General features: G+C 47.7%; 1 protein-coding gene across 2 annotated transcripts; it reads left to right on the forward strand.

Moving 5' to 3' along the window:
* Nucleotides 1–471: 471 nt before the first annotated feature.
* On the forward strand, nucleotides 472–8,406 carry TMEM72 (transmembrane protein 72). Of its 2 annotated transcripts, XM_074874872.1 has the most exons (5): nucleotides 475–842; nucleotides 4,831–4,897; nucleotides 5,323–5,394; nucleotides 6,110–6,249; nucleotides 6,440–8,406. In XM_074874872.1, the coding sequence occupies exons 1-5, from the start codon at nucleotides 773–775 to the stop codon at nucleotides 6,898–6,900; spliced, it is 810 nt and encodes a 269-aa protein (XP_074730973.1). In that variant the 5' UTR covers nucleotides 475–772; the 3' UTR covers nucleotides 6,901–8,406. The 2 variants fall into 2 exon arrangements, with proteins under 2 accessions (XP_074730974.1, XP_074730973.1); XM_074874873.1 differs by lacking the exon at nucleotides 5,323–5,394 and having other exon boundaries at nucleotides 472–842.
* Nucleotides 8,407–15,890: the final 7,484 nt, after the last annotated feature.

Below are 15,890 nucleotides of genomic sequence, written 5' to 3' on the forward strand. Positions count from 1 at the left end.
CTGGTGACTACAACACAGAAATATGTTTCACTGAGGTTCCTCAAGAAGAGAAATACACGTCTCCCCTGCTATGGTCAGACTGGGTCTGTAGGACCCTTGGGAATAGAGCTGATGTCCTTGTTTCTGTGGTTGCACATCAGCCCGGACACTGCCTGAGCCGCACTAGTCAGAGTCTGGAAAAACCTGCATGGTGAGCGGCAGCTGTGGCAGGGTCTCAGCTGCAGGAGGCAGCAGGGCTGGGGTGTCCTGGGAGCCTCGCAACTTGCCAGAGATGTGCTGCTCTCTCACCAAGAACAAACATCTCCATCCTCACAAATGGTTAACCTGCCGGGAGCTGCACAGCACTAATGACTTCACATGCATTTAATCAGCTTGGGCTTCCAGAGCCTCCTCCTCGGGAGCAGGAAAGGCCGTGCACCCGGGGTGCAAATGCTCCCAAAGCCGCACCCCCCCCCTTACCAATCATTAATCACTGCACAAGCAAGCAGCAAGCAAGCAGGAAAAGGCCAAGTCTCCACAGCCCCCACGGGAGCAGCGGGAAGCAGTGCTGACCGGTCCCCTGTGGTGGCAGCTCATTCTTCGACCACCCTCCCCCGGGAAGCCCTGGTGAAGGTGGCCAGTCCCACAGCAGTGCCCTTTCCTTCAGGAAGGTCACTGGGTCCTGGGTGCGGGAGGCTCTGCCTGCGGCTGGGAGCTGTTGGGCTACACATGAGGCAGGAGCTCTGAAGAGGAGCTTCTGTCTTGTTGGCACCACAGTCTTCATCTCTTCACCATGCGGCACAAGGCATTTTGGAGTGCCCTGGAGTACACCTGCCGATTGCTGGGCATCTCCACGGCAGCAGGTAAGAGTGAGCTCTCTTTTTCTTTGGCATTAAAAGGCACTTGAGTGGGTGTTGGGACCCCAGAGCAGTCTCCCTGACTTTGGCCAGGTGCAACCACTGCCCCATTCTACGAGGGGGACAAGGAGACTTGCTCACTTTTGCTTTGGGACCCAGGGAGGGAAGAGTGCTGGGTGCCTGGCCAGGTTCTTTCCAAATGCTGTGGGAGGCACAGTGAGACATCAGAAAGGAAAAGACAGCACTCAGTATGGCAGAGAACAATCTAAAGCACAAATGGAAAACTGAATTATATTCCTGTAAAACAGACATGGATACAGGCAAGATGTGAATGAGACTGAAAAGCAAAGTATTCATGGCTGTGCAAAACTGCCAAGCTTCTCTGTGAAAATGAAGGTGGAGCTCCTTGTGCTGTGCACAGAGAGATGTTCTGTGCCAGGCGGGATGGAGAGGTCCCAGCCATCACAGCACAGTTGCTGCCTAAGCGCTGCTCTGCCTCACTAGCAACCCATTAGGGAGCAGGCTCAGGAAGCAGTTCAGGTTATAGCTGCAGTACAAACATTATAAATTTACCCATCTGGCTAGTTGCATCCTCTCACCCGCTACCAGGGGCTGCTTGGGACCAGTGTCCTCTGGGTTTGGTGACACATCCAAGCACTTGGTTTCAGGTGAAATGCAAATGTTTTGAGCCAGCTGTCTCAGGCACAGCATCTCACCCAGAAGAACTCTCACATGGGGCATCTCTGGATGGGATGTTGGGAAACAACTAACACAGAGGGCTCAGGAGTTCATTCTGGCACTGCTGCTGACTCACTGTTACGGGACAGGACAGGCTGTGCTCTCTGCCTCAGTTTCCTCATCAGTAAAGCAGAGATCAAAGTGCCTGATTTGCCTAAAGGCTGGAGGTGTGAACCAGAGGTTACTGGTGAGAGGCAACCTGAGGTGGTGCCTGTGATTCCTGTGTCAGACCCCCAGGAATTTCAGATTCAGACATTGCAGAGTAGGTCACAGCAGGCCCTCCTACCTTTGCATTTCCTTTCTAAACTGCAGACAGCCATGACAGACACTTTGCTCAAGTTAGGGGCAAAGTAGAAGGCACACAGGTCAGCTGAAGAGAGCACAGGTCCCCAAGGACACCCAAAGCCCAGCTGGAATGCTGCAGGCTGTGCTCTGGAATGTGCTTTAAATGACTGATAATGGGCAGAGATTGGAGTCTTTGGGTTTATAAACTCCCAGTAGATAAGTGCACATCATGATGAGACTACAACAGATAGGAGCTGGGACACAGCTTTAACCAGCAAAAGCAAATCTCTTCCTTTCTCCATTCCCATCCCCCTTGGGCTCACATGAGCCCATGCTGGTCATATTCTCTCTTAAAGCTCCAGGGAAACTCATAGAGACCTTCCTGGGAGAAAACATGAGCTTGTTGCCATGGGAAAACTAGAGCTAGAACAGCAAAATTGAAAGTAGCTTACAATTTTGAAGTGTTTTAGTGGGATATAATATTTCTCTCTCTCCTGCTTGTTTTCTTTTCATCGTTTTGCGTCATCTGCACCTCTTTCTGTAGTTCCTGAAATGAGCAGTGCAGTTGTTCCTGAAATGAGTAGTGCAGTTGTCTCTCTGCTGAGCATCACAGAGCATAGACAGCTGTACTACTGATCTCTGTGCTTTTCCATAGCTCTGATGCATTCCCAGTATCACCTGACTTTTCGAAAAGGCCAGTGAAGAATGAGAGGTGCCTGTGCTTTATTCCTGTATGTCTCTCAATGGAGTAAGAAAACAGCTTGATGCAGTGTTTAGTGCCTGATGAGGTGTGTGAGGTTTCTGCATGAAATGGAAACCATGCAGAAGGGGATCCCACGGGATTTGTTTAAAAAAAACCCTATGAAACAGAGAGGAGAGTGCATCAGCCTCACTAATTGATTCTGAGAAGGCCTGGCCAGCTCCATCCCCTGCTTGCAAACACAGAAGGTTACCCTCATAATAAAAACCTCCCCTTCCCCAAGGGTCCTGGAGTGTAATGGCTGTCTGCAATGGTGGGGCTACAGGGTTTCTTGTGTGTGAGAAATCGGACAGCCCTGCTGTTGGCAGAGCCTCATGACAAGTCAGTGAAGACTGATCAAACAGCCCTGCAATTTGCTGCAGTGTTTGGGGCATCTCTGTAGTTCAGAGATTTTAGGCCTTATGATTTCTGCATCTAGGAGAGAGTCCTTACTTATTAATTCTCATGCTTTCAACCACTTAATTCCTAATCATGTGCCTTTAGCCACATGGTTTGGACAAGATCCAAATCAAGGCAGCAACTAGTCCAAACAAACACCTCAGAAACAGCTCTTTGCTTCTTGCAGATTCTTCATCCAAATAGCTTTGTGGATAAAGCAGAAGCTGTGCAAAATGAGGAAACCTCCCCATCCAGAGCAGAGACTCAAGCGTAACAGCCAAGCTGTTGAATTCTGCATTCATCCACAGGGAATGAATGAATGAATGAATGAATGAACTCCACATTTGTAGGGAAGATTATAAAGAAGGGTTCTCAGTCATGAGATAGCAAAGGACAATACTTTGCGTGTAGAATTACACAGCTCACACAGCTTCACAGCCTTCTGATGAGGCTGATTTCCCCGAGCCTCTGCTCAGGGCTGGAGAGGCAGCGTCTGTGGAGGAGGGTGGTGTGTGGGCCCCGAGCATGCCCCTGGCTGACAGAGGCCAGCAGCTGCAGGTGACACAGAGGCAACCAAAGAAAGACTGCAGCACCCTGATGGGACTTTGCTTGGCCAGGACAGGAGAGCTGTGTGCTCAGGCACAGACCCTCACTGTTGACCCACCGTGTGGGCTTGATGGACACTGGTCTGCATCCCTGTTTGGGAGCCTGCTACCCTTCTCCAGCTGGGGCTCAGAGAAATGTAGCCAACTGGCACCTCAAGCCTTGGCCAGTGTGCATTGAGCAGGACGAGTGCTGAAATTCCTGAGCACCAGTGGATGGGCAGGGACTGCTCAGTGAGATACAGAGATATGAAATGCAGACAGGAGTGCAGTGACTGCCTAGAGTGATGCCCTGGCCATGAGACCTGGGCTCCACTCAGCTTCATGCCACTGGCACTTCTGCACTGTGACCAGCCGGTCATGTACTGACCAACTTGCTGCAGCTGGTGCGAGGCAGTGGTTTGTGTTCCATTTTGGAAATAGTCTTGTAGGGAATTGAAGGATGTTGAAGGAAATTTTCCATCCCCTGAAGCTATTGTCCCACAACAACCAGTCCAGAGAAGATTTTAGCCTCACTAATACTCTTAATCCCCTTTAAACTGACTCCCCAGTGTGCTGTGCTGGCCGGGGCACTGAGGGGACGTTCATTCCCTGGTTTTAATCTGCCTGCTCCCGTTATATGTTCTTCTGTTTGGCTAGCAAAGGTTCTTGATGCCATGGCTACAGCTTTTTGTGAAGGCAGCTGGCATGGTTCCCCTGTCCTGCTGCTGCCCTGCAGCCACGTGTTGGGTGCAGCAGTCCTGGGCGAGCAGAGCGGGCAGGGGAGTGAGGCTGGCAGGCACTGGGGGTACCTGGGCAGAGAAGTTCCCAGACCAGGACAGGGAAGTGGTGGATGGGGCAGTGGGAGGGAAGTCCCTGTGGCAGCCATGATGGAGCAGCATGGCAGGGGTGGAAGGGACACAGGACACTGCTGCTCACCTCCCACAGCTGTCCAAGGCCAGCTGGTATCCACAAAGCACCTCTCCCAGCCCACACAGTGGCAAGGCTGCCGTGATAGGGATGCAGCTGGGATGGGTTTCTGGGCTGTATGTCAAGGCCAGCATTCAGCTCTGACCGCCCGGGCTGGTGCGTCAGCATGAATCACTGGTGCTGGCAGTCCTAACGTTAGCATGGGAGGAGCAGCCTTGCCTGCCCCTGGGGAAACCGGGGCATCGATCGTGGAAGCTGGTAGGGCACCAGAGCGTTGGGAACCAACCCTGCAGTCAGCATCTTTCCTACCTTCTCTTTCTAGTGCTGATCGGTGTGGGCGTAGAAACTCTGCAGCGAGGACAGTTCAAAAGCCTGGCTTTCTATCTGCTGTGAGTATTTTTGCCCTTGAAGTCAGAGCTGGCGGGGGTGACACATTCGACCCCTCCACTATATGTAGCACCAGACTAGACTGCAACAACAGCAGGGAGCAGTGTCTGAGGCTTTCAGGATTTCAGATCTCCATATTTAAGTTTCAGAAAAGTAAGCTATTTCTGTTAGAGAAAGTGATGCTACTGCATCACCCATTCTATTGCAGATTCAGGCAGGCCAGAGGTGACACTGGCTGCAAGTTGGTCCCCTGGGGACTGAAGGGCTTTGAAGTCTCTTCCACAAACCAGCTGAGTGGAGGGTGTTCAGACCTCAGCACACTGACTGTTATGAACTGGATAGTAAATCCTGGCCCTCTATGCCTCTTCTGCCACCTGGAGAGCATACTCAAGCCCAGCCCTGCTCCCCTGACAGCTCCACCTTTCAGTTTTTCAGGGGTTGCAGTTACTGTCTGTGAAGGCTTCTTCTTTGTCAGTTTGTTCCTGGAGATGTGCTTCACGTGAGTAGACCCTGTCCAGTCTTCTCCAGACGTGGTGGGACCTCCCTAAGGCAACTTGCCCCTTACAGGCAACACCAGACCTAGCTGAGCTGCAAACACCAGACCAAATGTCCTGCCCCTAATGCCGTGGCAAGTGCACTTAGGAAGGGGGGAGGTAAGTGGGGCCACGTCCACAGCCAATTAAATATGTGTTTTAACCCAAGCTTGCACCATAAGTTGCTGAGCACGACAAACCCTGGTCTGCAGCATCTGCTTATGAAGCCCTACAAGGGACTGGAGTTGAGGAAGGAGCCAGATCCCAAGGGTGAGCTGCAGCTCCCTCCCAAAGACAGCGCAGAAATTTAAGTTAAAATGTAGAAAATCCTTATGTACTTCTCAGAGGCTAAGCACTTCTGCTCTTTTAGCATAAATTCAAAAGCCCTGATAGCTTAGAGGCAACATCTTACTCCAGCTAATAGGCACTCAGCTAGTGGCCAAGTGGGCAAACACACCAAGGAGAGATGGCCTGAGATGCTGACCTCTGGCAGATGTAGCCCCTGGCCTCTTCTCCCCATGAGAGAGGCTCAGGCTTTGCTTACCTTCCATGACAAACACACTGGTTTCCTGGAAATCCAGAGTGAGGATCTGCACATCTAGATGGGTGATGGTTAGGCCCAAATCTTCTTGCCACGTACTTGGTGCCCCATCCCACAAGGATCTCTGTTTCTCTCCCCAGATATGAGCCTGACTCCTTGGCACAGGCCTGCTGGAAGCGAGCTAGACGCCCAGGGAGCTTCCAGAAATTCCTGGGGTACACGCTGCTCTCAGTGGCTTGTTTCCTGCATCCTGTCCTCGTCTGGCATGTTACCATCCCTGGTGAGGAGTCCGTGCTGGGGTGGGGAGTGGTGCAGGTGGAACAGGAACATGGTCTGTCAAGGGTCAGAGAGGGTGGGGATGTGCGGGGTGATGGGCTGGTTGCAGATGGTGCTGAGATAGCTAGACTAAGGACTGCTTGGTGAGCTCTTCACCTTGCCCCAGGCCTCAGCCAACGTGACTTTCTCCCCAGGGTCCATGCTGGTGCTTACTGCCCTGGCCTACTTCCTGTTGAGCAAGAGGAGCAAGAGCCCAGGGCACAAAGAGACGCAACCCCAGGCAGGCCAGTATGTGGACCCTTCAGCTACCGTGGCAGCCCCAACAATTGCTGGTGACACTGAGCAGACCTACACCTTCCATGGGGCCCAGAGGGACCAGCACCGCTCGCTGCTGGGCCACATGAAGAGCATCCTGAAGGGCAGTAAGGACAGGGGCCCAGGTCCAGCACCCCCTGCCCAACCAGCAGCTCCACCAGCCCCACGCAAGCAAGTGCACTTCCAGGAGAAGGTGGTGCAGATCATCCCCTCTGTCAGTGAGAGCTTGGAGGACCTGGAGAGCGAGGCCGAAGAGACCACATCAGACACAACACCCATCCTCACTCCGCCTGATGCCCCCGTCATCCTCGCTCCCCTCAGCTCCACAGGACTCTTTTGAGCCCTCAGCAGGAACAAGGATGGGACAGACCTGCTATCCCTGGCACTGGCATCTCTCCCTGCCGTTGCAGCAGCCAAAGGGCCCTAAGAGGTGGCCCTCCTTGCCCTCCCTGCCTCCAGGGTGACAACTATGTCTCTCCTTCTTCAAGGGGCTGCCCACACTGCATGGTCCCACACCTTGTGACAGGGCCAGTGGCAGTGCCGTGCCCAGGGGAAAGGCAGTGGTTCAGCCATTGTAGTGCCAGGACAGTAAAGTTTCTGGTCCCATAGCCTCACACGTGGGTCACCCCTCTGCTACGGCACTACACATCACAGCAGCTGCTCCAGCCTAACATCACAGCCATGGCGTATGCTTCCCATGAGGCAGCAGCAGGCAGGAGGAGGTGAGACCACCATGCCCCCAGAGCAGCCTCCGCTGGGGGCAGTGGTCTCCCTCCTACTCTCGCTGTGTGTTGAAGAGCTCAGGGCTGGGACACATTCAGCATAGGGCACCACAGCCTGCACGTTCCCTCACAGCACCTGCACCAGCTGCAGCAGGCCCAGGGCACCCAGAACATCATTTCAGAGGTGGGCTGAGAGACCAAGCACACCCCTGGGGGCTAGCACCGGCTAAGTGCCCTCTCCTGAGACACACTGAGCTCAGCAGGGAAATCAACTCTGGCCTTGGGGACACCTACACAGAAGTAGGGAGGACCCTGGGGCTTCCTGGTGTCCCCTGCCCTGACAGCCCTCTTGAGTTAGAAGAACTTTGGGATGATGTGGCAGCTCAGGTCATGAGATTCAGCACTGCACTGGCACAGTGGGCTGTGTGTAACTCCCAAGGTGCGTTAATTATGTGTCCCAGAGGGCAAAGGCAATAATAAAGTTACAACGTTGTCCCACCAGTCCTCTCCATGCCAGATCTTCCCTGAACCCTTCACCTCTGTCTTAATCCTACCATATTTTCTGCCCTTTGAGGACCGTTCGCCTATAATCAGTTATTTCTCTCCTATTTAACTCATCCCCTTGGCTCTCTTCCACCTGAGGACTAAGACTTTCTGCTGCCAGATGGCAAATGCTGTCTGTGCCTGCAGATACCATCACCTAGACCTCTCATCAACATCAGGCAATTCTTTTGGGTGCACATGGGAAAGAGCTTAGGTGGCTAGTTTTTCTCAGACATGGGACATGAGACCACACTGTCACCACTGCTGGGATGAAGAGCTGTAACTGCTCTAAGCCCAGTCACACAGCATTGGGGTGAAGTGGTGGTAAGGAGAGAAGATCCTTGAGACCTGCTAGACTATTTATAAGGTAGAAGCCAGTGGGGCTGGCTGTTTTTCTTGGAAATACATTATTTCTTCTTTTTAAAATCTCAGCTCTCTGAGTCACAATCACCATGTTCATTTAGGAAAGCAGTGTAGTTTGAAGTGTGAAAATGTAAAGTGTAAGTGTTCAAAAATCAGAAGGCAATTGAGATAAGAACCCAGTGCTACTTTTTAATAAACTCTTTTTAAGTGACTCCTAATTTGGGAGATGGATAAGGAAGAAGGTGGAAGATAGTGACTCACAATATTTGACTGCCTGTGCTTGATAATGAAACTCTGTCCACAGGAGCAGCTTATGAATGGTTGCACACACTTGTCATTCCTACAATCAGACATAAACAACAAGCTTCTTGTTGCATCACCAACATTTAAAATGATAGCTGGTATCAATCTATTCTAAACATGATACATGGATTAGAGCCCTCCTCCTTCTGGCTGCACAAATTAACTCTCCACCCTGCAATTGCATGCTGGGGAAGAGTCACGTACACATCTGCCTTTAGGGAGGTTTTGCACCTGCAAAAATGTCTTCAGAAAATTGTGCCTGTTTATAGACTAACGCTGCACAACTGATAACAGCAAGCCCAGTATCCAAACACAGCTCCACCCTTAAACTAATGTATTAATCACATTAAGAAATAAAAATAAAGCTATTCTCCTCTAAAGCTGGTGGCCAAACAGCATACCTGCACCAACAAAGGTCTTGACCCAGCCATACTAACAGGGTACCCACCTTTGCCAACTCTGTCCCAAGAGGCCGTGCTCAGAGCTGGCTCCCCAGCACAATCACACATCTGATCTGCAATTAGACTCACTCTCATTAGCAAACTCAACTTTCTGTATCATCCAAGGCTCTTCTTTGAACATTGCATAACTAATTATATGCACAGAGATAAGGTTTGTTGAAGAGGCATTGCTCCCAATAGATCAAGCAATCTGCTGACAAGAGAAAGACCACATTTCTGCAGCCTCCTCTCTAGCCCCAAGCAAAGCTCCAGGGCAGCCCGGGTGGGGACAGCTGTGCTGTGACAAATTTCATTCCTTCAACCCTTACTGAGTCAGCCCCATGCTTCGTTCTGGTGGAGCATCAGGGTCAGCTGGCAAGGGGAGAAGCAATGCAGTGAGAGCACCTGTGGCACCCTGAAGTGTGTGGGGAGCAAATTCCATTGCTCTGTGAAAAGCGTAAAATGAGCTTGCAATCATTAGAGTTTGCAGAACTAGGTATTTCAGTTTTTAGGCCCATCTTTTGAAAGCTGTTGTAGGTTTTCCTTGGGAAGCAAGACTGGGGGAAGCTACAGGTGAGGTGGTTCCTGGAGACAGCACTGGACCTGGTTGCTTTCTTGACTGCTCCTTTGTGTCGGCCTGGCTATTCTCCAGCCCCACAGCTAGCTGGCTCAGGATATGAACACTGGAAAAAAGCTGGTCATCTTTTCTGTGGTATTTAATTGCCTGTTCAGTTAAGGTCCATGGCTGGCTCACCCTAGAGTCTGCCAAGAGCCTGCACCAGTGCCAGGGAAGTAGATGTTCCTCCAGAGACAGCTGGATTGTGCCCCAAACAGCACCAGATGGGTGTGATCCCACCACAGGGGCTGAGCTGCTCCATGGGTAGCCCCTGCCAAGGAGTCCATTTGTACATCCCTACTCTGCTCCTCACCACCCATCCCATCCCTGGTGCTATCTTCCAGCTTCATCAGCATACAGAGCTTGTTAGCCCAGAGATAAAATAATTAGGAAAAAGAAAGTGGGTGACTATCTTCTTGGGTAATGAGCCAAATAAATTAATGGAAGGAAGGGCCAGCCACAAAATGAAGGGGATGGGGGATAAAAGCACCTCTTTCAGAGGCAGCAGGCTGTTAGAGCAGCTCAACTGCTTAAAGAAATGCCGCCTCAGGCTTTCTTTAAAATCCCAGTGCAGAGGAAATGTTCAGCCTCAGGGGGTGTCAGATGACTTTGTAGAGGGCTCAGAGATTATTCACTCAAGTGTGCACTACTCTGTTGGCCCCTCTCCCTACCTCTAGCTGTGAGGGTCACCCCAGGGGCTATTGAAAGCACCAGAGATGCTGTAGAGAGCTGTTGGGGGGTCTGTATACGAAATATGCAGGGTAATTGCAGGAAAAGAAAAAGAGGAAGAACTTGACGCTATTAACTGTGCAGTGCAGTGATATCTGAATTTGAGCTGCCTGAGCTCTGAGTCCACACAGCACCACATGAACACTGCTTTAAAATTTTTGCCTGCATTACAGTTTAGTCATGATACAGCTAATCCATTGAGATTAATCCACTGAGTTAAGCGTGTATAAAGCTATAAACTCCTATGGATTCACATACTGAAAGGAAACAAGATGAATCATCCACAAGAAATACATGTGTAAGGTAAAACTCTGTGAGGTAATCCTGGCAGAAATTGTTTCCTTCAAAATTTCCTCCAAAGATTTCCCTGCATGAGGAAAAATTTCCTTCCTTTGCATGTACATGTGCAGTGAAAACACGACAATGCTACTTGACAGCCCCCATCACGATTTAGTGAACTAAAACCAGATTTCAGTGCAGGCTTTGACTACAATTCTTCTCTGCCTCCACTGCACACTAGTACAAGTAGTTGTTGCACAGCCCCAAAGGCAGGTACGCTACCTGCCCCGCCACAGTGTTCCCACCTCACATCAGGTGCTTAGATGGTCACCCTCCAAACTCCCTACCTTCCCCACCAGGGACTTTGGCCCCCAGCACTACTCTGTATTTGAAACAGGGGTATGAATGGTTTACCCATGAAAATAAGGTACATTTGGAGAGAAAAGTGTTCAGTTTCTGTAGTGTCAGTACTCAAAATCAGATATGTGCTGCTCATATCTGCATGTGCAACGCTCATGACAGCAAGCACTGATACTGGCATTAGTGGCATGGGTGGCTCCTAATTCAATATTGAGTCATGTCCACATGAAGGAGAGGACCTGTCTCCACTCAATTCCAAATGCTGCATGCTCACACATCTGCAACCCTACCACTCCTCAGCCCTGCACCTTCTCCCATCCCATTCAGGAGATTCTCCCATGTGCTTGGCCAGAAATGCAGGTTCTGTTTTGACTGGACTCCTGCATTTTGTGCTGTGCAGGAAGTTACAGGAACGAGAAACCAGGTCCAAACCTGCCTGGGATTTCTCGGAGCTGTCAACTCCCTTCTCTGCTTGACATGGGGTGGGCAAAAGCAGGAATCTGGCTTTCAGCTGCCATATATCAGCTTGCATACCACTGGTGAAATGACTGCACTTAGGTTATAACTTAGTGAATGATTAAGGTACCTTTAGGAAACTAATTCTAGGCAGCTATTCACTCAGCATGTGACTTTATTGAATCTTGTTTTGAGGCTTTATGCAAAACACCAGGAACCTGATTTTCCAACCCAGGTGTTTGGATCACAGACTAAAGAGGGAATCCATATTTCAGACCAAAAAAAAAAAAAAAAAAAGAGGAAAAGAAAAAAAAAAAACAGAAGAGTAATGTTTTCTGACAGTTCCTCCTCATTCTAGCCTGTACCTAAAGGGGACTTCGTACAGCACAGAAGGAAGATGTGAACAGCATCTTAACACTTTCCGCCCAGCCTCTCCTTCACCCCAACCTTGTCTACCCCAGAGCTGGCCTCATTCAGAAGAGCTATTTAAAAAGAAATATCTTGATCAACCAATGCTATACAAAATTATACATACTGTGCCGTTATTGCACAATTCCTCCCTGCCTTAACCCTCCTTTCACTGACTCCTTCTCCAAAACTCCCCTGTAAGAGGGGCTGCGTTTGGTACTTGCCCAGATACCCAATCTTGCTTGTCAACCCCCAGCTCCCTGCTGGCACCCTGCTCCCCAGCTGGTGCATCACCCACTGCACCTACAGTTGCTCTCCCTGGAGAGCCACATTTGCAGCTGCAGTTTTGGGTGAGGCTTCCAACACTGCAAAGAACGTAACACCTACTAAATTGTGCCTAGAAGGAAAGAAGGTGTCAGCCACAGGGGACGTGTCCAGCGAAAGGAGACTATATGGCAGCCCTAACTAACTTGTTAAGTTTTTCTGTTGTTTTTAGGCAAACCTCACCTTCTAACTCCTGATGCCTGCTGGTTGCTACCAATTTTGGATCATAAAAAAAATGAGGGTTTTTTTCAGTAACATTTTTTGCTAGACTATTACTTCCTTCAATAACATGAGAAAACAGAAGTACACAAAAAGAGTTTTACTGTGCACAGAACTGACCTGAAGAAGCTCTTCTACATTGGCTACTCTCTCAGCCATGCTCAAGAAGAATTCTCTGGGGGAATTTGGTATAGTGACAGTACTTCTGAATTTGATATAGTAGCACTACATTTCTTCTTTTCAAGGTGGGGAGGCTTTGTCCGTGTTCTTTATTACCTCTTTCACTCTTGTGCCTACTGAGGAGACAACCCCCAGCATGGGAAAAAGCCTGCCTCCCAGCCCAGTCAGATGAAGGGACCACATCCCATTTTATCTCACACTGCAGAGCTCATACCATGAGCTCAGGAAGACTGAGGCTGTCAATGAAGGTGCAGGTGTATTACAACATTTGGATCCTCTCCATGCTCCCAGATCTGGGGGGTGAAGTTGCATGGGCCAGACAACCTGAAGCTCTTCCCTGGGCATATACATTTGTGGCAGCATGGCAGGGAAGCTGATCTGGGAGGCTCTTGAAGGGAAGGGTTTGGGAAGGGAATTAGACCTTTTAGCCACACCTTCCCCTCAAAAACCCAGGCCCAGACATGAAAGTGAACTCCATCTTATTCCTCTCAAATTAATTATTATTCCTTCTCAACATCTATTTCTTGTGCAAGCATCTGCAAGCTCAGAAGAAATCATCAGTTGCATAAATGGAAATCAAAGTGTCTTCTCCAGCAACAGACATGTTTTATGTTTCACATCGAGACTGCATGTGGTCACAGTGTAAAAATATGACTAACTTATTGTCAACATCTCTCATGTGGAAGTGCCATAAGAAGGATGTTGCAAATTCCTGCTGTCTGGTTTGGAAATGGAGAAGGCTCTGCTGTTATCATTACTTCTCCTGGCTTTTATCCAGTACTAAATTATCACATTTAAGCTATAATTATTTTATCAACCTGATGCTAACTTGTTTTATGATTTCTTCACTTCCAACTAGTAGTCACAGGCACAAACATTCCCTCATTCAAGCTGATTCCTTCTAAATCAAAATTCCAAATGAAAGCACAACATAATCCCTCTGCTAATGTATTTATCAGATAGTTATAAATACAAATGATCTTTAATTTTTGTATCCTGATATTATTCATAAGGTTGCTGTTACTGTATGTCTTTGTTTTCCATTTACATAACACTTTCAAACATGGAAAACCTGGCACAAAATGGCAAAATATTTAATATTTTTTGCTTTGTGTCTTGCAGCTACAATTGAGAATGCCCCAAACACATTAATTACATCACTGGTCTTTCCTGAAATAGACCACATGTATGAGTTACTTCGTGAATAGTGAACACTGCGTTTTCAGAAAAGGTACCATGACCGATCATGTGATACAAACTACCACACAAGACAAAGGCAAACATACCACACAGAATTTATATTGCCATGGAAATGTCATTGCATCACTATGCTGGTTCTGCTCTGAAACAGCCTCCTGTGTGCCATTCTGGACAGACTCCATTCTTCCTTGTTACTTGCTCAGAGCTGTAAATGACAGAAGGGAAATACCCAGAGTTCAGTTCCAGCTGCCTGTCTGCCCTAGTATTTTCTGTGGTTTCCACTCTTGTGTGGCTGACACTGTGAAATGCTCCTACAGCCACCCAGGACTGCATGGAGCTATCATGTAAAAGCTTAGTTTTGTTACTCAATAGTTTTATCAAAAAAGTAATTATTTGAGTTATTGCCCCACAAGCAGCTAAGTCAGTAAAACAATAAAAGTGTAAGAAAAATCAGCTTAGGCAATGTCTTAAACCTTTTTTATAAGACTGTAACTCCCATGTTACTGGCATTCAGATGAACCATTCAAACATATTGTTTTACTTGCTAAAAAGATTGTACATCTCAGGCAAGCACAGTGAAAATTACAAGTTGAGTGGGATGGAGCCAAAGCTAGTCTCAAGTAGAAAATCATTAATGATAATTTGTAATCAATTTTTGCAGAGCTTTCACGTAACAGTAATTAGAAATTACAAGGTAAATCACATTTCTAAAAACATTAATTTCTTTTCGCAGTCTCAATGTTTTTTAATGATGTAGTTACTAAGATAGAAGGTATTTTTATTCAGAGCATTTTGTCTTTGTTCTATCCTTTTAAGAAAGTTTGACAACTTTGAAAAGTTTTCTTATGAAGCTGAGGAACTGTGTATATGGCTCAATACCTGCATAGGATAGATGCTAGAAAGAAGTTGCACTGAAGCCAAGTAGAATTTCTGTTTTATTAGACTGTGGTTTATATTTCATTTGATCTATCTAATCATGTTTAAAATCTTATTTATTCAAAATAGTCATGAGAAACTTTAACAGACCTCTGAGTTCACAAGTCTATAAATTTACTCTGCCTTGGATAAACCGCTCACAAATGGACGTGTACAAAAAGCAGTCAGGGAATAGTTTTACGGGCAACATCTCAGAAATCACATCTACTATACATGTCTGATATTCAGAACAAGACCTGAGACAACAGGTTGCATTATAGTCTCTTATATAAGAAAGAATATATTGAGTTTCAGGAGGATACATGGGTCAGAGAATAGAGTAGATGGAATGGGCTAAACTAGACTAGACTGAACTGAACAGGAATGGAAAGGAAGGGAATAGCTTCAGTTAATATAAATATAATTCTGATGTAGGTGAAATTGCTGAGGGCTGTTCATTGATGGACCAAGACTGAAGCCCAAAGGTAAGTTAGTGATTCTGTTTTAAAATTAGGATAATTTCTCAAATGTACATTTTCCCCATATCTGCTTGTCCCCTCTGCAAATTAAAAAAGGCCATGCCAACTGCTGTATAGTCTGGAGAAAGAGACCAGTGGTATGACATTGATATGTTACTTCTTCAGATCAGTAATCTGATTTAGTAGAAGAAATTCAGTAACTAGAAACACTGGAATTTCACTTGGGGTATTGATATACCTGAACACTTGATGAGATGTAAAGACGTATAGTGGACAGAAGAGAAACAGTTGTGAAGCAAGAAGATACATATGAGGATCATGAAGACATAATAGAAAAGGGTGAGTGGGAAAGCTGAGAAACAGGAGGAATTTATGAAAGGCTGAAGAGCTGAAAAAGGACAGGTAGGTAAGAAAACAGGACAAGACACTGAAATGAAAAGCAAACAAAAGGGACAGAAGGTGCTGAGGGACATGCAAGAAAACAGTGGGAGTAGAAGACATTGACAGGACTGCAAAGAAGACTGAAGTACAGAAGAGTAGACAAGGGACAGGACACCAGCTAGGTTAGGAGCTGGCCTCACATCATGAACAAGGAGAGGGTAAATAAAGATTTGTTTCATTCATCCTGAGTTGAAGTATGGCAAAGTATAGTCGAATTTAGATCTGAAATTGTCACGTATATTAGGAGTGGTTCCTTCCCCTTCAAGGACCAGAAGACAGACTAGAGAAAGCAAACATATAGCAAACATAAGCAAACATGTGGATACATGATAATTAATTACCCTGTATAACTT

The sequence above is a fragment of the Strix uralensis genome, chromosome 7 (assembly GCF_047716275.1).
Source record: "Strix uralensis isolate ZFMK-TIS-50842 chromosome 7, bStrUra1, whole genome shotgun sequence".
NCBI lineage: Eukaryota > Metazoa > Chordata > Aves > Strigiformes > Strigidae > Strix > Strix uralensis.